At 31.0% G+C, this 25,541-nt stretch overlaps 1 protein-coding gene and 1 long non-coding RNA gene across 2 annotated transcripts; one reads left to right on the forward strand and one right to left on the reverse strand.

Annotated features, from left to right (window-relative positions):
• The first annotated feature begins 892 nt into the window (after positions 1–892).
• Positions 893–24,062, forward strand: LOC148232363 (proclotting enzyme). Its single transcript, XM_088191571.1, has 7 exons — positions 893–1,249; positions 20,343–20,405; positions 20,668–21,579; positions 21,641–21,833; positions 22,088–22,248; positions 22,314–22,567; positions 23,782–24,062. Exons 1-7 carry the CDS (start codon positions 1,195–1,197, stop codon positions 23,938–23,940), a joined length of 1,797 nt encoding a protein of 598 aa, XP_088047697.1. The 5' UTR covers positions 893–1,194; the 3' UTR covers positions 23,941–24,062.
• Positions 4,684–6,257, reverse strand: LOC148232364 (uncharacterized). Its single transcript, XR_015810592.1, has 2 exons — positions 4,801–6,257; positions 4,684–4,758 (listed from the first exon to the last, which is right to left on the reverse strand). It is a non-coding gene; the product is annotated as an uncharacterized LOC148232364 (long non-coding RNA).
• Positions 24,063–25,541: the final 1,479 nt, after the last annotated feature.

The following is a 25,541-nucleotide window of genomic DNA, read 5'->3' on the forward strand; positions in this document are numbered from 1 at the left end:
ATCCAGACAAATAATGTATTTTGTTCCAATTTTGTTCCAACAAGACAATCAGTTTCTTATGATGGTAGGGCATTTTCAATTTTAAGAAGTCATAATGAAAAATTGTGTAAGTACCGAATCCACAGTCAGTTTGCTGTTAACTGATACATTAAAAATTCGTACCGCAATAGTGCATCGGCATTCTTTTTGTGAATGCATTGTTTACGTATGCAGATGTATACGAGGGAGAACCGATACACGGGCTTAAGAATATTTGTTGTCTCGCTTGTTCTTGCTTAAGGTTTTTCGTTTGTGTCAGATCCGGCTATAAAAATAAATATTTCGGACCATTTCGCACAAAATAAATAATATATATAATCTCAACTCATACGGTATGATTATGTTAGATTAGCGTGCGTGTGTTTTAGATAAAAAGTGGAAGTTGTGACGTTTACTGGTATAGCACTGGTACTAGCTATAATGTTTCCGGTTTTACGTTAACGTTTATTTTTTTTTAATTTTGACATGAATATCGTAGGTTACTTTTACTGCTTTTGTGATATTTAATAACAAAATTTAAATTATAAAATTTTGTTAAAGATTATAAAATTGAAGTTGTTAACTGTTTCATCGACATCCTATTACCAATGAGCACGGCGAAAATGATGCATCATTTATGTAACATATTTGATGTAAACATTAAACATCCGCATCAGAAGTGATTGTAATTATGCGCATACATAAATTTGATAATAAAGAGAAGAGAAATGGCGCCCGGACGGAACGAAAAGAAAATTCCGGTAGGACAACAATGAAAAGTCAAGGTAAAAAGGCGGTGATGTAATCGTCGAAAAGAAGAGACGAAGTGGGAGCGACAGACTGAAGCTACTACCACCAAAGAGCTCGGGCGGCTGTCTCTCACGAACCATTAGCCAGTAATGTTGGTGGCACTGACAAAACTCTGGCTGCTTTTACTTTCGTTTGTGATCAGGATAATCGTTTAAATAAACTAAAAAAAAATTGGTTCAGAACTAAATCAATTTATTTTTTCTAAATTAATAATACACATTATGTAAAAATTTGCTATTAGAGAAGAAGAAAAAGAGTAAACGCTTTTGTTATGTGGTGTTATTGTTTAGTGATTTTGTGAGTGAAGTTAAAATATTAAATTGCAAAGAAAACTCAAGTGCTACCATTGTTGTAAATTACAATAAAATGGGTGTATTAGATAGCGTTACGCTATGGATGACAGTAAAATTTTTCATAACAGGTATTTATTATTGATTTTTTTAACTTTTACTTTTCACCGTTTATTTGACGCTTTCCCCTTTTCTCAAAATAATCAAGTCACTGATCTTGCGAAAATTTTCTATTTTCTTATTATCGTCTGCTAATCCTTCAGCTGCTTTAGAATTAAAAATCACACTTGTTTCGCTTGCATCGCAATGCAACAATACACAAATGATTTTTAACCCACTTTTAACTCTATACGCAAATTGAAAGTGTCATTTTTATGTGTAATAAAGATATTGTATTTTGTATCACCGTTTCAATTCCGGTTCTTCAGTGCGTGAATCAATCGCGATCGAGTTTTCACTTCTCACAATATTCAGATTTCACGTCCGAACTCTTTTTTGCACATTATATGCAAATCCGAGTGATATAACAATGATAATTTATCGCCTGAGAAAATCTGCACAATCGGACGCAAAAAAGAGAAAATCGGGATTTGTTCAAGGATCAGGATCCCATAAGAGTTTATTGCCTTTTTAACGCAGAATCGACTTTCTAAAGTGACATGCGAAAGATGCTATTTGTGCTAAGAAGCCGGATCTTGAGTCCAGGTGATTTCGACGCCTCCATACACCGAATGGGCCATGTGCAATTTTTTTTTTTGCTTTAGTGATCATGATTATGTGATAAAATGGAAATAGTTTGCATACTCGATTTTTAACGGAAAACTTTCAAACGCGTACGAATTTGCATCTTAAGGCCTTTTGTGGTGTTCTCTTTCGTTTTCGATTTGGAAAGGAAATAAAGACAATAGTTTGTTGAATGTCTAAAATCGGGTAGGAGGAAAACATGGAAAAGACGGGTGACGCGCCGCAGAGAAACTTTCTACTCGTACACTAATTCAATGGTACATCTTTATTGTTCGCTAAAAATAAAATGTATTATAATGGCTTAGTGTAATTGAGCGATTTCACAACCCTGTGCAAAAAAGACGCAATTTCACGCCCACGTAACACCTAATTTTCTAGAAATGGCGGCGATAAATATTTATATCAGATGCTCGAGATGATGTGGGTCAACGAGTCAAGGTTCCAATTGTGCAACGCCGCTTATATTATAATAACATCAAAGGGCAATTATGCCACAATTTCTTTCGTTGGTATACCTGAAAATGCGGAGACACAGTTAGTTATTAAATATTATACCGAGCTCTGTTTGAGCTCACGTTTTTTAATACATTATTTTGAAATTAGCCATATAATTTATCCAATGGAAAATAAATATATATGTACGTCTATGTCACCTAGTCTTTAAGTCGTATTAAAAATCGGTAAAGTTTGCCTTGACTTCTAAGGCTCGTCTCGGTTGATTCGGTGTAGCTCCGTTTCGTGCGAATTGCGATGAAGCGTAGTTGTGGCGGTAGTAAGCTCCTGACCCAGTACCAAGTCTACTGAAAGGAGAGGGGGAGAGAGGAAAAATTCCCGGGGCCCGTTCTCCTTGAGGAGCCCAACTGAAAAAAATCATAGCAAGAATATATTTATAAAAAAAGTAAAAACCGACCTCAAATAATGAATCTGAACTAAAGATGTTTTAGATGTACCTATATACTAATGTATTTCAGGTATAATTTTCTTTAGTCCCTTTTTATACATATACAATAAATAAAAGGAGCGGAACATTGCCTTCAAAAGCTCCCACTTTATAGGTAGTTCTTATACAATAAGCATTAAAATTTGTTTGCAAATTATTGTTGACTTTATTGATTTTTGTACGCTTAAAAAATATTAGACATGAGAGGAAATATTAAACGAATGTAAATTAGTAGTAATAGATTTAGGTATTCGATCTGAAAATTCAGATCGTATTAATCGTATTAAAATAACTCATATTTATTAGAATTATGCACTTCACATCCCACCAAATGCAATACATTATACTTTTAGGGTATGTTCGGGGTTGAAATTGCGTGTTGATTGGCATCGCGTGTTAAAGTAAATGATCCACTTCTCATCTTCAGTAACAATTCGACTCAAAAATTAATCTTTCTGTTCTAGAATCATTAATTATTGGCATATTGAGATACGCTGCGCGAGGTTTTTCTCAGACAATTTGTGAGATACATATATTCTGCAAATTAAAACCTGTCCTATTTTTTAAATAGCTGTGAATTAATGTAGATGACTCGTTGAGCTTTTGTGCTAGCTTCTGTATCGTTAATCTCAGACCTGCGTTGATGGCAGCTCTAATATCCTCACTAACAACCATGGACTACCTGCCCGTAATGTTCAATGTCAAAATTCCCGGAACGAAATTTTTAGAATCATATTTGACATTTTATAAATTTAATAGCATCCCTGCCCATTGCATTACAGATATTTTCAACTATTATGGTCGCATTATGATAGTTCAAACTCACACACGTATAGCTTAACTGAGATTATTTTATCTACACTGTCATTTTTTATTTGAACACCGCAAGAACAGTGAAATTATTATTTATTTATAAAAAGCTATACATTTTTGCAAATGTAAGAAAAATACGCAAAGACCGATGGGATAACCTGACACATTAGCTATTAAATATTGGGCCCCAAAATTTACGATGGCAGAATTTTTACCAAATGAACAAATTATACTAAAAACATTTGTGAAGTAGTAAGTGATTAATTTGATATCAGTAAATAGCAAAGTAGGTTTTAAATTACGATATGAAGGGTAATCCTGGATGTGGGAGACCAGCAAAGATACACGATGATGTCCTGGCTGCAGACATGGAAGCAAATCTTACTAAAGCTATACATTGTGTATACAACAGTGCATAGGCACATTAAGAAGATTGGGAAGGTTTGGTGGCCAAGTTTATGGATTTTATACGAATTGAGCAAAGAAAACATAACGCAAGATACGTATCTTCATATAGCAAGAGCTTCTGGATTTTGAAGCTGATCGCTTTTTTTCTTAATTATTTAATAACCGGAGATAAGAAATGGATGTTGTCCGACAAGACAGTGGTTGTTAAAAAATCAGGTAGAAAAATCTACATCAAAGCCAGGGCTCACTGTATAAAGAGTTTTTTGTGCAAATGGTTGGATTGAAAATATATTGTGCATTACGAAACTCTTAAATCGGGCCAAAAACATCAGCAAGCTTGTATTGTGATCAGCTAGAACGCTAAAACAAGGAATTAAAAAGATACATTTTGTATTCAATAGTTATACAAGACAATAATGCGCGTCTCCAAGTGGCGAAATCAAGGAACAAGGAAAAAATAAAGGAATCTATTTATTTGTAAGAGTTAGTATGGAAGACTACGCGCTGCGTGCTGTGTTAGCTTTTAAAACGACGGAATAGCGTAGTCATTAACGTCTCAGATTAGTAACTCTGAGGTTGCGGGTTCGAGCCCCAGCAGCGGCACTCGAATTTTTATTTATAAAAAATGCACTATTATAAAAAAACGGCCCCAGCTGCAATGACATCTATTGGTTATAAATTATACTACACATAATAATTATTAATATAGATGTCACTGATTCCCAGACTTTCAGTCTGATAGTTAATACTTACTTGTAGGTATTCATTATATCTGACTGACTTACTCAGTTGGTATAGATTTACCCCGTTGTAACGCATTGGGCGTGCTCCTGTGCCTTTTAAATTTACATCTATAAATATATTTATCATTTATTATTAATTTATTAGGTAAGATCAATTACTATATTTGTTTTAAGGTTTAATGTTTATTTTATACCCAACCTATTAAAAATGAATAATATTTTTTCTTGATCTATGAGATTTAAAACTAAAATATTTCTGAAACATTGTATTTGGGATTTACTTCAGCTTGTGATAATTTAGTAAGCATTTCATAAATAATAGTCATCAATATACCAACATTTTTTTTTTGCCATTAAAGCTATATAATTTAAGCAAATAATTTAAACAGTAGTTTTCCATATCACATCTTTACTTTCAGAATATCTTACACTAGTTTTAAGTCTTTGTGACTTGAGTCCTGTAAATAATTGGGCTCTTGCTATAGTGTAACCGCGGACTGAAGTAAGCACGACCTCCTACTTGAGCTGTCGCGAGTAATTATGAGGTGAAGGCGAGCCAATAGATGGTTTCCTAAATCACTAATCAATTTTGGGAAATGGATATGATATCATAGGGATTAAGAGGAGAATAATAGGTAGCGGCGAGTCGCGCTCCGCATATCAAAAAAAGAACACTCTCATGAGAGCAGCTACAATTGCAAGAAGCTTGATATATCCATAAGATAATATCATTGAATCAACTCTGAATAAAAAATAGCACTAGTATAAAATTATTTTTAGTACTAACCTTATATCTCATATCTTAATTTTCCGAATATGTTTAGTAGTATTATTATTATCAAGATGGCTTTATTTTAATGATTGCAAAATAGAAAAATATATTTATGTAAGATTTTTCCCTTTTCATAATCTCTTGTCTTTGTTTGGTTTTTATAAATTAAATTCTCTGTACGTGTCCTGCATAGCTTGCGACGTTATACGATGCAAGTTACATAATTTAAAAATTAGCGTTCGTTCGATTCATCGCTCTTGTGTAACGAAGTATAAATGTATTTGAAAACAAAGAGGATCGCCCGTTCTGGTCGAACGCAGCGTAGCGTTCATTTCTCCGAAGACGAAAAGTGAAAGCTGAAGTAGCTCTCGCTCTCGGCACAGATCCGCCTCGGGCTATGGCGAGGTTACTGCACGAGATTCGATAAAAAATATTATTATTCAACATGCTCTTTACGCGACACGTAACGTTATTCAAACGCGATCTTCTTTTCGGACTGCTGCAAGGCTGGCAGCTCGGAACCGGTCTAAAAGCGATTTATGGATGCCAAATGTGATCACTATCAATTTTATACTATCAGCTGGTCCAGACTTTGTTATAAGGTGCAATGACAACAGTTTTCTTTTAAAGCCTCATTTACAAAAAGAGATAATACGATTTCTTTGCACCCTAAAAAAATGTTTTTCATTTAATAAAATACTATAAATTTAAAAAAAAAACAACAACTGACCAAAAAAAATTAGACATGACGTCTCTAATTCTAACCTAAAAATTCTCGGGCTATACCTCAAATAAAATCTAAAAAAATAGTTTTGAATCTATTCCGATTTTTTTTTTTGAAATATGTCATTTCAGTGATTATATTGGAATACATTTTCATCAGTAGATATATATTTTTACCAGGGAAAATATAGTTCATCTGGTAGGTGCTAGTGAAATGATATGATTTCAACTTTTCCATATGTAATAATATTTATATACATTTACATACTTCACTATCATTATTCGATGTATAAATGTGTATTTTTCAGTGAAGTTATATTTTCATTAATAAAGTTCAAATACAGTTTTACCAGTAGATATATATTAGGGGTACCGGAAAGAAAACCATTATTTTAAGCATCATAGGTTTTATTGAAATTTTATTTTCATACTATTTTACATATTATAAAATATAATCCCCATAGTTATCTAGAACTGTTTGCCAACTTTTAGGCATTTTTTGGATTCCCGCTTTATAACAATTTGGTGGTTTCGAATTAAAATAGGAATTTAAATGATTTTCGACTTCCTTCAGATTTTCAAATTTTTTGTCCTTAAATGAATGTTCCATAAATCTAAAGAGATAAAAATTAGAAGGAGCGAGGTCTGGCGAATATGGAGGATGCTTTAAGACTTCAAAATTTAAATTGCATATTTTTTCACGGTTCATCTTTGCACTGAGAGGGTGCGCGTGGTCGTGTAACAGAATCACTCCTTTTCGGTTTATCAAATTCGGACGTTTCACTTTAAATTTCTCATTCAATCTTTCGAGTTGTTGACAATAAACTTCTGCAGTTATCGTATCACCCAGTTTTAACAGTTCATAATGGATAATTCCACGAATATCCCACCATACACACAATAAGACTTGCGAAGGGTGAGGTCGGGCTTAGGGGTCGGAACAGGTACTTCTTTCTTTGAAAGCCATTGTTTTTTTCGCACCACGATGTCGTATACTATCCACTTTTCGTCACTAGTCACAATTTGATCCAAATATAGGTGAATTCTGTTTCTTGACAACAGTGAATCGCACGTGTTCATTCGCTTCTCTTTGTTCGCTACGGACAGCGCACGGGGAACCCAAACACCCATTCGATTAGTTTTGCCGAACTTTTTTGTGTTCTTGCACTGTAGACCACGGAGCAGCAAGTTTTTGGGATAAATCCTCGATACTTTGACGAGGATTTGATTACAAAATGACCTTCAGCAGTTCATCGTCGAATTTCGAAAGTCGTCCTGATTTCGGAACGTCTGTTAAGGTCCTATCGCCAGATTTAAATCGCCGGAACCAAAACTGGCATCTGTTTGCTGTTATTACTGCTCTGTCATAAAGGAGCAAAAATAATGTTCTAAATTCACTTATTGTAAAATCTTTTATTATTTTCATTTGTTGTCTCTAATAAATATTTGAATTAATTATTTACAGTCGAAACAACGTCTAGCGTTCGGCCTCCGTTCACAAATCCCACTCTGATTCTCCTTTTTACCAGTGGGTCGGGCCTATTTATACGGTTACATAAAAATTGAGAAATATCCTACGATAACATAAACAATAATATAATAATATATATAAAAGGATACTTAAGTGATAACATTATCTGTATATTTATAACAGCTCCATAAATTTCAATAATGGTTTTAGCTGCCTTAGTTGCTTTCCAACCTTGATCGAAAAAAAAGTAGCATGCAATGCCGTATGTATTGTTCGATTGCTTCTGGTTTGCTAATTTTACCCTTAAAATTAAAAAAATATTTATGGCGCAAAAAGAAAGCCAAGGAACAATACTATAGAAAAAAAAACTTACAAAGATGCTCACTCTACCTTGTCCAGGGTCAAACTGATCTCAAACAAGGAATGTAAAAAAAAATGGAATCTTTTCCGGTACCCCTAATATTTCTACTAGCGAAAATATAATTTAACTGATAGGCGCTAGTGAAATTGTATGCTGCTCGTAAATGTCTATGGAAGTCAATTTGACAGTTACGAAACGTGCATTTTCTGTTCAAACCCAAACCTAACCTAATGAAAGTTCTAAAAAAAATTATAGTTTTAAAACTTTCATTAGGTCAAGTCCAAAATACTAATTAAGCCAACTCACATCTCAGGTGAAAATAAGCGGAAGGAGAAGACGTCACATCTCGCATATTGCTCCATAGTTTGTCTGCACTTCGATATTACACAATGTTTTAAAAATATGATAGCTATTCGTACCAATATTACTACGGACTTATGATATGAAAGCATTAGTTAAAGTGTATTCTAACCGAATTTTGGTCAATAGGAGAGCGCAAAAACAATTATCACTTCTTAGAAGGCAAAAGCAATAAAATCGGGTCGGTGCCGTCGCAGTGGCAACGTTCGGCAACGAGCGTTCCCACTGCGACGATTTTATTGCTTTTGACGTGGATTTTTGACTTCTGAGAAGGGATAATTCTTTTTTACGCTCTCTTATTAATCAAAAATTTGTTTTAGCTTTTCTTTATTTGAGGTGTCTTCCCTGTAATTATTCATTAGTAGCCATTGTACATATTTGTTTTTAAACAATGCAGTATCATATTTTGTATTGGTTTACTTGACCTCTTTTTTATGTTCGGTAAAAACCCGTAAATAGCTGTTCTTGTTATTTTAGTATCTGGAAAGAATCGATAAAATTTTATTATATTGTAGTATGAAGACTGTAAACAAAAATAAAGATTATGTTGTAAAATATGCCAATACACAAAAACATTTAATTTATAATGTAAATTCTTGTACGATATAAATGCTGCTTGATATAATAACAACTTTTACATTGATAATATATTATATTTTATAATTGCATTCCTTGAATGTAATAAAAATCTTAATGTCTTATATACTTGGCAATATTATTTAATATTTGCCTCGTAATCAGAAAAGTTTTCGTTCTATATCAATTGATTTATCGTTATTAGTGTAATGTATTCATATTAAATACATTGGATTAAAACTCTGTGAAAAACATATTTTATAAAAAATATTTATTAACCGATAGAGAGTTGATAAAATCTCTTTGTTCTAATAGGGGGACGGGTGGACCCCAGACATATCCAGAATTCTCTTAAGCAATGTATTCATAAATATCCAAAAATTAAGGATAGCTTATGAGTAGCTATATTTTTTATTTTCACAAACATCTTAAACGGTTATGTTCTTGTTGACCTTACGTAATAGGATTTTGCCATTTCATTGCCGGTGTTAACACCCTTCTTTGATCGACTGTAATGCAAAACCACTTTCCTTTTCCTTTCGCCTTCTTCTGCATTACAATCGTGAAATTCTGCTGCCATCTTTATACTTTTTGGGACATCGACACTAAAATAAGATTTAATCGATCATCAACCGTTTTAATAAAAATATAATTTTAATAATATTAGTAATTATAAATATATAGCAAAATCATTTGATTATATAGATATTGCTTCTTTTAAAAGTAGCAATATTTAACTAATAAATTATATAATTTTCATTATTAGGTATACTTTTCTTCCATCAATTTAATAATTTCTTGAGGTTTTAGGGCGAATATTTTGTCGTTCTCAACAGATTTTTTTTTATTTTGATTATTTTTTACTTTCGATCTTTTGCGATATAAGAAGAAGGGAGAATATATTTTTTAAATTTGATTCAAAATTTTTTATTATAACTTACGATATTGCTACGTGAGATTAGGTAAATCAAGGAAAACTCAATCTAATTATAATTATATATAAATCATTAAATTTGTCAATCGTGCTAGCGTGAATTGTTTTGTTTTATTTTAATATCCAACATAATTGTTGGGTATTAAAATAGGGTTGAGTTGTGTATAATTTTTAACAACTCAATTTTAATGTGACATAAAAATGGTTTACGATTACATTATTTTCAAATAAATTATGCGGTACCAATGGGCTCAGCTTTGACATCCTCACAGTTATAAAGATTGATTAAGCAATATTAATTTTTTCTGAATTTTTTTTGATATAAAGCAAAGGCGCTCTTTCAAGCATAAATTTCCAGTACGTTATTCGTGTATTTACCACATCTTCACCGTATATTTAACACGCGTTTTTAGTCGCGGTAGTCGCACTACTTCCTTTTTATACGTCGTTAATTTTTATTTTATTTTGGATAATGGTATATTTTGAGTTTTTATTTTGGGATTAAATATAAGAAAACTGTTTCAAATCAGGAACGGCATAAATGTTTGAACAATAATGATAATCTGCAGAATATTTTAGAATTGCAAATGCACAGTTAAATGAAGTTTGCTCACTAATAAATAAATGAAACTAATGTAGTTTGCGATGAAACAAAGGGGCGATCAAAATTTACTTGAATTAAAAAACAGTGAAAATGCCTTTGTATTTTTAATTTGGCCAATGAATCCACAAAATATTGTTGCCATTAAATAAAATAAAGTCACATTTAACCGGTATAGTTTTATTGGGCGAATTACTCACAATAGGGCATATTAATTAAAATGCTTTTTTATTTAACAGATCGCGTGAAATTTCTTAATTGAGACGATTCCCACGTCTGCTATTGTTACATTTACAACTTTTTATCCGGTCTCGAGCGAATGCGACACAATTTTCGCCAGGCATTGTTCTCATAATAAAATATAATAATAAAAGTCATGCGAAATTTCTTTATAAATTATTCTACTATTAGTAATAGTTTTTTTTCTATTTACGTACATATATCGCTTGCGATAACCGCAGTTATACAATGCTGTTTGAGACGTGCATTAATGCTCGATTGACATGCGAACGGTGTTTTCTATCTGGTTGCGTGACTCGCAGTTACCAATATTATGGGCCGAATAAGCGCTAACTCTAAAATCGCATAATATCCATTGAAGAATTTCTCGTTTAGAGTTTATTGCTTTATGTGCGTTATGATGGATTATGATAGCGACTTTCTTTCTTCGGTCTTTTTCTTGACCCAATTCGCGTCCGGTAAAAACCCATACGTGAGTCATTGCCGTTACGTTGATATTTGTGCGACAGTGATGCAACTTGTTTGTGAATCGTTTTCGAAACGATTGATTCACGGCTGTCGTTTAAACGATGACCGTCTTTGAACGGAACAGGAAGCGTGAGTCGAGTTTTTTGAAAACGAAAGTGAAAGAACATTCACCACCGAGCTGTTGGTAGACGTGGTCTATTGGTCACGAATTAAAAGTTCAATGTGAGGCTATTAAACTTTTTTTAATTAGCATTCTTGCATTATATATGTATATGTACAATCATTACTTTCCTTTTCCTTGTGATGCTGTTGACTCACAACATGCCGTGTTTTTGAAATTGTCTTTCAAGTCATTTTGCTTCAAACAGAGGGCAGGTGGAGGCATTTTCCGCTCCTTGAATTTGGTCAGAAAAACGCATGGCATTTATTTAAATACTATGAATCATAATGAAAAATCCCTAAAAAAAAACTATAAAAACAGTCTCGAATCTATCCCGAAAATATTTAAAAAAATATGTCATTTCAATATAATCATATCAGAATATATTTTTACCAGTAGATAATTTTTTTGACTAGTAAAATTATATAATTTTAACTTTTCCATATAAAGTAATGGTGAAGGGACTATTGCACACATGGCAACTGTTCACAGGAAGATTGCTCACACGAATATTAGTCACAAAGCAACTGCTCACACGAAAATTGGCTACAAATCGATCGCTCACAAGACACTTTACAGAGTAGTTGCGAATTATGACGGGAGTTAAAAAAAACAAATTTCTTATATACTAATTCATTTTATATTTTTTTTGAACGAGCTATAATTAGTATAATATAAACAAAAACTGTAACTGAATGGACCACTATAATAGCCCTCGTTATGTTTAACGATCATTTGGGCATAAACAATGCGTTGTAATTACGTTCTAAATACAGAGGAAAATATTTATTGTGTTGCATAACGATTGCGCAAACAAATACGCCATCGGGCGACAAAAACAACGTTAGCATTCAACCTGAAAATATTAATTAAACAAATTTTGCCTGTAGAATAAACAAGCGCAACAACTGGTTGACTGATCGCAGATTTGTTATAATTCGTCGAAGAGCTTTCAAATCTACGATACATAATGTGGGTCTTCAAGAGAAGATCAGCCAGAGAGGAACAGAGACCGATCACGACTACACTCTGCTATCAGAGACCTCAGAGGATCATTCTAAGGACATCATTTCTCCGCCGGCTCCTCCACCAGCGCTCGTAGAACGATCAGCTATTTTATAATTATGTTTATATCTATCACTGTTTATTGATATATTTAGTTTAACACATCAGATTTAATCACGTTTTCATATTTAGAATGATCGATTTTTATAGCAATCTAATTGCTACATTATTATTTTACCCGGATGTTTTTCTTGTAAAACAAGATAAAAAAATAGTACATAAATATTTATTAATTTCTTATTTTAATCAATCACTTTGCGTCCTGTTTATTTTGCGATCGATTTGTGACCAATTTCCGTTGTGAGAAGTTGCCTTGTGACTAATGTTCGTGTGGGCAATAATCCGCATGACCGTAGTAATATATACATTTACATACTCATAATTATTTATTTACATGCGATGTAAAAATGTTACAGTGAATGTGTATTTTTCTGTGAAGTTATATTTTCACTAGTGAAGTCGAAATACATTTTCACCATAGATATATATTTCTACAGTGAAATCATTTGCTGCTCTAAAATGTCTATGAAGCTCAATTTGAGAGTTTCGAAACGTTCATTTGCTGTTCAAACCCAAACCTAACCTCATGAAAGTTCTGAAATAATTATAGCTTTATAACTTTTACTAAGTCAAATCAAAAATACAAACTAAGCCACTCAACTCTCAGATATTACTATGGACTTCTAATGTAAGAGGGCTTATCAACGTATTTTTAAACCGTACGTTGGTCAATAGGAGATCGAAAAAATAATTATCACTTCTCAGAAGGCAAAACTTCACGTCAAAAGCAATAAAATCGTGTCAGCGCCGTCGCAGTAGGAATGCTCGGTAACGAGCGTTCCCACTGCTACTAATAAAATATGTACTGGGGATATGGAATATGAAGCACATTGTGCAGGGGCGCAGACCTTTGGCGACTGGTAGTGTTTTGGTGTCGTGGCGCAGGCTTATGATAGATATTCTTTAATGGGCCTCATTTCATAGAAGCAGCTTAAAAGGCTGCAGCCTCGATGAAAGAAGTCATCTACGGATAACTAAGCCCTTTACAGATATCTTATTAAAATTCTTAGCTGCGTTAATTCATTTTATGGAATGTATAATCTGAGGATGCTGTTTTTAGTACTAGTTCAGCGGAGATATGCAGCGACCCTCGGATACAATAGTTTATGCCAATAAGAAAAACTTATTTTCTTATAGATCCAAGGGACATAAATCACGTTTTATAAAACTTTTTTTATCAAATCTTTTATAACTGTTCAATACAAAAGCTAACATGTCATAAAAACTAAATGTAATGATATACATTTTTTAAATATTTATTCTTTGACCTTGTTCAAAGCATAATTTCTTTGATTTAACTGTGCTTGTCACTAAATGTTATCCGTTTTCAATTTGGCTTAGTTGCACTTTAGGAGCATGATAAAAATATAGTCACCATAATATTTAAATTTTTGTTCTTTTGTATGACCGTATAGTTGTGTACACCTTTTTCTGATCTATGAATATATTAAATAAAAGAATTGATTACTTTCTCAAATAAAACACAGATTTATCATAATATATATAATCCTAATCTAAAGAAACGCTGGATTTGGAACGATTTTTATATTGTATTGTACGATTGATAATGAGACCAAAATTTATACTAATATTATTATGACAATAAATTTCGATTGTCTTTGATTTAACTAAGCTTATCTTAATTAGCTAAAGTCGTTTTAAGGCGCTATTGTATATTATTTTTTAAGTGTTAACCAGCTTTAAAAAAACAAGGTATTAAATATAATGCGCTGCAAATATTTTTTTGACAAAAACATGATTGTGATTATATGTGTTTATATATTTAAGTGATCAATTTCTTTCTCTGTTTTTCCATAATTGTAAAATTACATAAATGCGTTAATAATTTTGATATCTAAATTTAAGAAGAAAGTTAAAAATAGCAAAACAATGCATGTGCGATTTTTTGCTCTGCATTTAAATACAGGCTGATTATATTTAATTTATAGTTGCTTATACATCATGGTATAATTAAATATGTAACGCGGTTACATCTCTGTAAATAATTTGATAAGACCAACATATTGATAATAGATAAACTAAAATTTTGACCTCATTCTATACAATATACTAATTACAGTATAATACATTTCTTGAGGGTGACAAATTACAACCGTAGTTGTAAGTTCTTAATATAATAACTTAATCGCACACTTGTAAACATAATATTTATGTTTGCGCCGACTTTAATTATTGACACAAATTAACTCTCACTCGGACGCTGCAATCTCGCATTGCTCCCGTGCAAATAATGAGGTGAAAAACGGTGAAAACCTCATGTGAAAACGACCTTGTGACGCCAGTAAATTATAAACAACAAGGATTGCTTCAAATGGGCATAAATATAGGCGTTCTGAATAAATTATGATAATTTATTTTTTTAGACATAATTATTTTTTGCTGTGAGGGTCAAAAGCCATAATCTTCATATTTTTTGACCTAGGAAATGAATGCAAATATATTAATAAAATCAACATTGGTTTACAACGAATATTTTTCAGAATTAATCATATTAAATTTTAACGTAAAATTATTTTGAAGAATCATTTTGTAATTAACAAAATAACGATTTATTTTCATATGCTATGTTTAACGGCATGAAATATATTTTAGTAACTGTTTCATTAAGGATACTTATGAACACTCAATTATATTGTTATAAAATTCATCCGCAGCTAAACGCTAATTAAAACAATATTAAATTTTGATTGAGTGCATTATTAACAACGAACTGCCTTTCACAAATGTTTACGATGTCATTACAATAAACATAAGCAACTTGGCTATGATTTTTATAGCCAATGGCTGTTTTAAGCACAACGTTTCTGCGCCCTGATTTATTTAACCAGACTTGAAATTTAATTTTCGTATATTCCTCTTTATTAAAAGTCGTATAGCATACATTATTTTTCTTTTGTGATCGTATGGAGACTATTCATATACTTAAATACATATGTATTATATATAAAATAATTTTAATTATACTTAATATTAATACAACCAAATTCGTTAAATAAGCAATTCATTGTACTATAAAACAAATTAGCATAACAAATATTAAAGTTGATTGTGTGCCAAAACACAATTTTTAACAATTGAAAAAGTAAAATCAAGGTTTATTACGTCATTGGTGTCATTACCAAGATCTTCACATTGAAGAAAGTATTTTTAATTTTGGTGATTGTATATTGTTTGCGAAGATATTTTATCTAGTCATAAAACATATCATCGTATGTTTTAACTTTTCAGTTTACAAATTTATTATTTTACAGTTTTTTTTATAGTACTATAATTGTGAATTTATGGTGCTCTCTAGAATCTCAATAATAAAAACAACTTTACTATTGATTTTAAATAAAAATTGCGAGAGAAATAATACCAGTGGTTTGAATCTCATATGAACCTTAGTGTTTTTTTTATAATTTTTATCGTATGTGGTAGATTAGTGATTATTATTATATATAATTATAATTCCGATCGATTGTCCGGCAGTAGTTGAGAGACTGAGAGTGTACGCGATCTGCGTCGCGTCGCATGGCACTCCATCTGGCGGCTATTTGAGCCTCGTGCTCGCCCTTGCTGTCGTCGTAGAAATTATTATGAATTTTAATAAGATAATTATATTGTTTCTTCTTAAATAAAAATTCTATTTTTGTCAAATAAATTTCTTTAAATTTTGCGAATTAAAAAAAAAAACTACCCATAGTTTGCGCACCACTGTGTTATAGTACTAAATATATGTAATTGGAATATTCATTTGACTAACAGCTTTTATTCATAATGCTGTAAACGGGTGCTTCTAATGCAAGTCTAGGTATTGACACCGACTGTATCTATTATTTAGCTGCTTAAGCAAACTGCATAAGCAATAAGTTTTATTATGCTCCTCGTCTTCGCGGCACATTTAGTCGCACGCTCAAGAGGTATCTTATGAAAAATCTTGAAAAACAATTAAAAAGTAGATGAATAACACAGTTTTATATTATTTTGAAAAAGTCAATTTACACTTAAGCTTAATATATATGTAAATATATATATTTTTATATTAGATTTATATTATAATATTATTTTAAAATGTACGAAACACGATGACCGACATTGATTTTTACCTGTTTTTATCATATCTAATCATGATTCTTATCTAAAACATATTTCTGGTGTATTAAAATAAAGTTCACTAATAAAATAACAATACATAAAAATAATGTATATTATTAATAAGTTGTTTTACACCTATGCTTTTCGTCAGTAAATCGCTAAGCGCGAAGTATTGTATATCAAGTATACAACCTGATATTATAAAATACAACAATACGATTCGCAGGTTTTTTATTATTATTCATAAATTAGAAAAGCAACTTATAATTAATATATGGAACTATATACAATCTAGCTCAATTTTTATTTAAATTATTATTCCGCATATTCATCCGTGAGATAAGGAAAATCTAGGAAAACCTAATTTGTTTTAATCGATCTAAATTATAATTATATTTTTATTCTCAATTCCGATCTACTATTTACGATATAAATTGAAATGCTATGGTATATATTATATTTTAATCCAGGTCTTACAAATATTAGTCATCTACATATATCAGTGGTTCATTAAAAGCTAATAATTATTAAATACTATTTCTTAACTGCATATTGCTATATATTGTAGTAGCATAATTAAAATTAAACCTTTTAACATTTATTGAAATATAAATTAATATAATCTTTATTGCATCTATTAATGTTTAGCTTTAGAATGAATAAAACATCATGAAGTTTATATTATCGACACATAACGTAACATAAGGTTTAATGTATAATTAGCAATGTCATTAGATGAAATTGCTAACTGTAAATATTCAGATTTATTTTATTGTTCTTTAGATATATGTTACGTAGTTTTGTTCATATATTTAATCAACTCACCTAACATTTTGAGTTTTACTAAAAGCCTAATAAATTTTGAGTTATAATGTTTACATGTTATGTAATAAAAGTTAGTAATATAATGTGCAATAATAATTTCACAGCCTCTACTCTTTAGTCATGTATTCAATTTCCTTTTTGAACATTTTGGAAATTCCATAATTGTGCGATTTGTGGTTTGATTTAGCAATTGACCACGAGAGAAATTTACTTAAATGATGACTATTCGTGGAAGCTGTTACGGTCGTATTATATTACACATTCAAAATGTATGTGGAAAGTTTCCGCAAAAATTTATTTGCCTAGCATTTTTTTATTTCTTTTTAACTTGCAAAATTATCTGATCTTGAAAATGCGTCGGTGGATTGTTTGGAGTTGATCCGTGGCTGAGTTGAATTCTCAACTTTCTACTCTCGTTTTTAATCAAGACAATAAACCCATAAAGCAATAAGTATTATTAGATTAAAATATTAAGGCCACGAAAGTTCTACAACCAGTTTATTATTATTATTATATATTGTACACTTAGCACTGCAACTTGACAATGGATAAAAATATGTATTTATATGTTTATATTACGCTAAATTAGTATATATCATATTAATAATTATTTCGTTCTTAGTAATGCATTATATATTGGGTTATTTCATATGAAATGGCTGATTCTTTTAGTGAGATATTAACCCAGATATGCCCAAGAAATACTGTTCTCTTAAAATTAAAAAAAAGCAGCACAACTTCAACAGACGACAAGCAACACTGAACTTAACAATATTCTGGATTTTATTGTTTAGGAGTGATTATTAGACCCATTTTATGAGTTCATTCACGTTTTGACTCATGTAAAAGTTATAAAAACGTCATAATTGTTAAAAGCAATGGCACGAGTTTAGTGACTTACCCATGAGACAGTGGGCATATCTGAGCTTATGTTCCATTTACATAGTGAATAATTTAACAATGAACGTATAAAAATGTTTATTTTTAAAAGTTGTGAAGTCGTCATTATTTTTTAGAATATCACTCTGATTACTGACTTTACCTACTTGTTTTGAAGAAATAATATACATGTTTAAAAATGTGGTAATCTGTAAGGGAACGGTCAAAAGTCAAAACGAGTCAAAATTTCCTATCCTAATTTGTTTATTTTTGCAAGTATGAGTTCTCGCATAACTGTGTATCAATATCGCTTTAATCTGTTTATTTTATGGTTATTTTTATATGCATGGTTTAAATTTCCATACAATAAAATTATACTGTAATAGTTTACGCTGGTTTAAGACACTTTTGAAACATGTTTTGTAGCTTCTTTGCCATTTAAACACTGTACTCATCTCTTACGGTTATCGTAGATAATCGATTTCTGATCGCAGGCACTGATTCACTATTGTTATTAAGAACTTCAATTCGTGCGGTACCCATTTGTCTATTCATGGAATCCAAACAATTGTCTGTAGATTAGTTTCAATACTGTTTAGATCAAAGTCTTCATGGGGCTTATTTTTAATTTATAGAACTAACGCCTTAAATATTCTCTGACTAACTGTACCTTCGCTAAATCCTAAATTTCCATTTCTCGTGCCCTGCGTTGAATTGTATTTCAATTTGAACTCGCACAAAAAAGGTAAAAGAGCGCAAAAAATAAAATTTGACTACAAGTCAGGCGCGTACGGTGAAATACATTCCCTTTCGCTCGCTCGCATGTCAAGTGACGAGAGTGAGAGAGATATGGGCGTGCGTTACATGCGTACCGCACGCTTCATAAGATTCCCATGTCGTCTGGACGAAGTACCGTTACACGAAATAGCATGCTTTATCTCTTTCTTTGTTGCGTGCGACACCTCTCCCACTTCTATTTCTAGGGGATCGGCATCAGTTCTGGATTGTTAAATAAATAAATTTGATTAATCTACAATACCACTAACTTTATTGCATAAGTTTGCTACTTATGTATCTGATTTTTTTTAATTTTGCGCAGAATTTCAAAGATTTTTTAAATAAATATAATTATTATAGACATTATTAAATGTGTTCCTACTATTGTTGTTTCCAAAAGCAATAAAATATTTGTATTTATTATAAGAAAAGGGCATTTTTATATAATAAAAATAAAATAGTGAATATTTCTTTAGAAGCGCAGGGTAACACCCCCACGGTGTATGGCTGAGAGGCAAATAGTAGTGGATTCTAATTAGAATGTAACGGTAAACCGTCGAGCTCGATAGGGAATCTTATGATGCGTACCGCACACCCACTTCTGCGAAAGAAAATGTATTTGCTGCAAATAAAACAAATAAATAAAGAACACAATACCCTTTTTGAAATAAATAAATAGTCTTTTTCCTGAATGAATAAAATTCGTCCACTTGATATGAAACAATAGTATTTTGTTCAGTGACATTATCAGTATCTTTATTAATATTATAAATGGCAAAGCTTGTCTTGATTGACTATTTTACAATTTAAAAAATCAAAACTATTTTACCGGCTATTTAAAAACCTAAAAGGAGTGACTATAAAAATTAGCAATATAAGATTCAATAAAATCAATTCAGTGATTAAAAAAATGATGGCAGTTGCAAAACGTACAATTTACATAATTGACAAGATAATTTATGATCACAGTACAAACTAATACTAACGTTAGTAGCCCTATTATGCTCGCGATTAATTTAACTTGTAAAAAATATGCTATGAAACGCAGTTTGCTGTAAAAGCAATAAGTACATTTAAATTCTTCATTTGATAATTTGCTTTGTCAGTATAAAAAGCAGTCTATCATTATGATATGAATAAATGCTTACCTCATTTGATGTGCATTGGTTTGTCAACAAAAAACTTTAATCATGTTTCATTCCACAGGTATTTTGGTACTGTCTACGGTTAGCTGCACAAAAGAATATTCGAGTAGATCTAAGAGGCAAGGTGTGTACTATCTTATTAATATATATATATATATATATATATATATATATATATATATATATATATATATATATATATATATATATATATATATATATATATATATATATATATATATATATATATATATATATATATATATATATATATATATATATATATATATATATATATATATATATATATATATATATATATATATAGAAAGTTTTAATGAATGAGTAATTAGGCATAGTTTGATGTTTAACTAAGAATTTTGTAGTTTATTCATTCCAGCCGCAATGGTCTTCTCCAAATGGAGGATTTGCTCCTTCCGGTGGAAGATGGGCACATCAATTTCGCCAACCAGCTCCGCGAAGATCTCAGAGTTACTATTACAACACAGACGATCAAGATCAGTTTGAGATGAACACTGAAAGATTGTTTGGAACTTCTTCTCAAGGTCGGCAACCAAACACTAAGACGAGAGTGTATCGCCAAGATGAAAACGTAGAAACAAACAAAGCGTTGGGTATAGCTGCAGAAGAGATTAGAGGAAGCAGCAATGACTCTGGACGCTTACTTTCCGACACTGCATTCTCGACTATATCAGAAACTCTCAGTGCCATAAATACAGTAGGCCATTATTTAGTAGGCATTGTCGATAGACAAGAGAGAGACGAAACGTCTGAAGATTCGAAAGCTTCTCCAGGGAAGTTACCAGATGCCATATTGACAATAAGTAAGAACGTTCTCGGTAGGAATGTAACCGATACTTTAGCTCCATTCGTTAGACAAGCGTTGCCTCAATCGAATAAAGGAAACGATAGGATCGATCCTGGAAGTAAAGGATGTACAACACCAGAAGGCAAGCAAGGCACTTGCGAAGATCTCAGCAACTGTCCTCAGCTCCTTCTCAATTTAGGAAACTTGAGACAATCACTTTGTTTCAAGAGCTTATTCGTTCCTGGAGTTTGCTGTCCCATCATCGGAGTCGGATTCAACGAGCTACCTATTACTAGTACTCCAACTTATGCTTTCCCTATAACCACTAAAAAACCTTCGATTATATATCAATCGTACACCACAACTACGACCACCACACGCAGGCCTGTCACAAACTCCGTGCTTTCACCGGTGTCCAGCTCGAATGTGGCAAATCAGTTTAATTATACCAATTACGTTGATCCAGATGGTGAGTGCAATTGATATTGTATTATTCAAGTTCTAGGTGTTAAATTGAAGAATGGTTTTAGAATGTGGCGAGCCAGAAAACAGTGCCGGTAGAGTAGTCGGAGGAACTGAAGCTGCAAGTGGAGCTTGGCCATGGTTAGCTGCCATTTTTTTGAGTGGTCCCACGCGTACCGAATTTTGGTGCGGAGGTGCTTTAATCGGGGTCAAATATGTCCTGACTGCTGCTCATTGCACAAGAGACACCAAACAAAGGCCGTTAGTATCCTTACATATAAGTCGTTTTATCATTAAAAAAATAAGAAGTTTCTGTTATATTCATAACGAAGAAACCCATAAAATTAGCTATATTTTAAAATAGCAATTAAATACTTTATTGGACTTGAAGGACCAGCGAAACAATTTAATATTTATTTTAATTTAAATTATATAAACAGGAAACAAAAAGTTGCTATTTTTAATAGTTAAAAAAAATAATAGATTAACGATACCATTGTTTTTACCTTTTATAGATTTTCTTCAAGACAATTTACAGTGCGTTTAGGCGACGTGGATTTACAAAGAGAAGACGAGCCATCAAGACCATCGACTTTTAGAGTCACTGAAGTCAGAGCCCATCCAAATTTTTCAAGAGTTGGATTTTATAATGATATTGCAATTTTAGTGTTGGATGGTTAGTGTTAGATTAAATATGTCTTAGACTCCTTAGATATTTAATACTAATTTTTTTCACTACAGGTCCGGCGCAAAAGTCTAAGTATGTCATTCCAATTTGTTTGCCACATTATCAAAGGGCAGAACAATGGTCTGGAAGGAGAGCTACGGTTGTAGGTTGGGGAACTACGAGGTATGGGGGAAGAGAGTCTACAGCACAAAGGCAAGCCTCATTGCCAATTTGGCGTAATTCGGACTGTGACAGAGCATACTTTCAGCCAATTTCTGCTGGTTTCATATGTGCTGGTTATTCCGAAGGCGGTGTTGACGCATGTCAAGTAAGTTTTATCATATGACTAAAGATAATATTAATATTGAAGCTAACTTAACCGAAAATTTAATACTATATTGCTAATGCAAAATTTTAGAAACACTGGTGAACGCAATGTCCATCGTATAGTTTATATGGTAACCGGACTAAACAGAACATGTCAAATTAGAACTGCGACAAAACAGAACAATGACAATTCATTGTTCATTTAAAAAAATAAAAAATTGATTAGTAAAATAAAATAAACGATCAGAAGAATAAAATCAATTCAGCTGTTGATAAGTTAATTAAATAAATGAACAATAGACATAATAAATTGCCATGTGATCAGTTATTGTTAAGTCTTGTACTCCGTTAGCGGATTTTGTTTTAAAAAATAGTTGTATGGTGATACATCAACTGTTAAGGCTAAAATGTTCCGAACATACATAAAAGTTGGAATTAGTTAAATTGAATATGATGTTTTAAACAAGATCTTTAGGAATAACTAAGCAAATTAGGTAATAAAGATATTATTATATATTTATTAGTATTGTAAGTATAATAATAATTTAAATTTTATATAAGAGACATCTAGCGGAATATTATATTATTAAATTGTTTTAATGTATTTTTGTGCTGGCAATATAGAGCTATAATGTATACAAATTTATTCAATTTTAATTATTATATAATTATTTTTTTGAATTCACATTTAATCAATAATAGTAGAGACATCTAGCGGAATACTATATTATTAATTTGTATTTTATATTACATGTAAAAAGTGGAGGAGATGAGACTATATTATAATTCGGCATATAATATACATTTATATCAGAGTAATAGGGTTGGTAACATAAGGTGCCTATTTTTTAATCGGGGTCTAAAAGAATAACTGTGCGACATTTGATTTAGTGTGCTTAAGGGTTGTATTGAATAGATATCATACATTTAAATAATACAATTAACGACGTACAGCACATCACTTTATTTGTATTTTATCTATGCAAAATTTTGTCCAGGTATGGTGAAGATGTTAGGAAGATTAAGTATATAATATAGATTTATATCAAAGGACAGGAGTTGGGTGACCTAATATATATGTTTTGAACATGATCTTAATGATTAACTGCTTTTAATCTTATTTAGTTCGCTTAAAAGTTGTATTGTATGGATAATAATATCGAAACCACCAGTGACATCTAGCGAAATACTATATAATTTTTTTATTTTTTTTAGGGTGATTCAGGAGGTCCACTGATGCTTCAAGGACCTGAAGGAAAATGGTTACAAGTTGGAATTGTGTCATTTGGAAACAAATGCGGTGAACCGGGTTATCCTGGTGTGTATACACGAGTCAGTGAATATTTAGATTGGATTAGAAGCAATACTAAATAATTGTGCATTTAAATTTTAATAATAATAATATAGTTTGGTTGAATCAACCAGTGAATGTATTTTTAATAAAGGAAAAAGTTTTTCTTTTAAATTAATATTTATTATTGTTATTGTGTATTAAAATAATTGTAAATATGGCAGATATAGGTATAGGTAATGATTATAGCCATTTTTATGTTTTATTATATAAATAAATAGTTTAATTAAAATTATGTAAATATTTATATTTTCAGTCATTGTATGTGATGAATATTTAAGAATAAAATAAAAATAAATTTAATAGGTGTTCATATTCTTTATTGATTTTTTCAATGTTTTTTTATACATTATTCAATTATAATAAAAATAAAATACTTAAATAAAATATGTATATTAAAATAAAATATCATGTCAGGAGATAATTAGACAATGAAAATGCTGTTTTTTAATTAATATAATGTTTAATACGAAAGTTTATTTATCATTAAAAAAATGTTTTCCTCATGGTTTACACATAAGAAATGGAGAAACTGACGGCGGACTACCATCGAGTGCTGTAATGGACTGCTAGTTCGGTTATTCACTTCGGTTTATTTAACAGTACATTGTATATCTTTTCCATTATTAACTTTAGATTGTTACATTAGATATATAAAATGTAATTGATTTTCAATTTAAAAATTACATTGTAATTGAATCGTAAAATTTCATTAAAAACGCTCGGTGTTGGGTGAAACAATGCGTATTGGCAACCTATCCGTTTAACGGCGCCAACAATAAAAGGCCACAGACGCCTAAACGGTAATGAAATATTACACGTTATAATGAACTCAATCAAAAGGTAGAAGAATGTGTGTAGAATTTACCTTCACACGCTGTTTGCAACAAATTCACAGCCGGTCAAATTTCTTTTTGTTTTTCATAAGTTTGATATCTAATAATTGTGCTTAATAAAAAATCAAGATAAATAATTAATACAAAATGCATTTTTTTCATAATAAATAAATAATTCTTTAAATATTATATAAATTTTCTAAAAGGTACAACTAATTTAGTCGTAATGATGATTTTTAATCTATTATATTTACTACTGAATAGTTTATTAGGAAATAATATTTGTGTATATATTTATTTATTTAATATTAACTAAATCTTTGAGCTTCATTACTTCTTTTGATATATATAGAATATTTTTTTATTATAATTCAATATATTTGCATAATATCGTCTAATAAAACAATGCATATATATATTTTCTCTCCATTAACAACTTTTGTAATGCTTATCACAAATCCTCTTGAAGTTAAACTTCTTCATAACAGTGTTAATAAATATACACATTCATTAATAAGATTAAACGATAAAGTTCAAGGGTTTACATAGAATGTATATAAAAAAATAATAAATACATTAATAATTAAGACGTTCAACATAAATAATGTATACATTTATGTATTCTCTAGTACCTATAATCTACACGTACATATGCATATGTATATTTATATATTAGCATATATACAGACACACATGCTTTTACACATACATATATATGTATATACATTTAATGTACCCTAGATATAAACTCATCACAATTCTTTAATTCATTAGTCACATTTATACGT

The sequence above is a fragment of the Plectrocnemia conspersa genome, unplaced genomic scaffold, assembly GCF_051122295.1.
Source record: "Plectrocnemia conspersa isolate PC_06_02 unplaced genomic scaffold, ASM5112229v1 ptg000009l, whole genome shotgun sequence".
In the NCBI taxonomy this organism is placed as follows: domain Eukaryota; kingdom Metazoa; phylum Arthropoda; class Insecta; order Trichoptera; family Polycentropodidae; genus Plectrocnemia; species Plectrocnemia conspersa.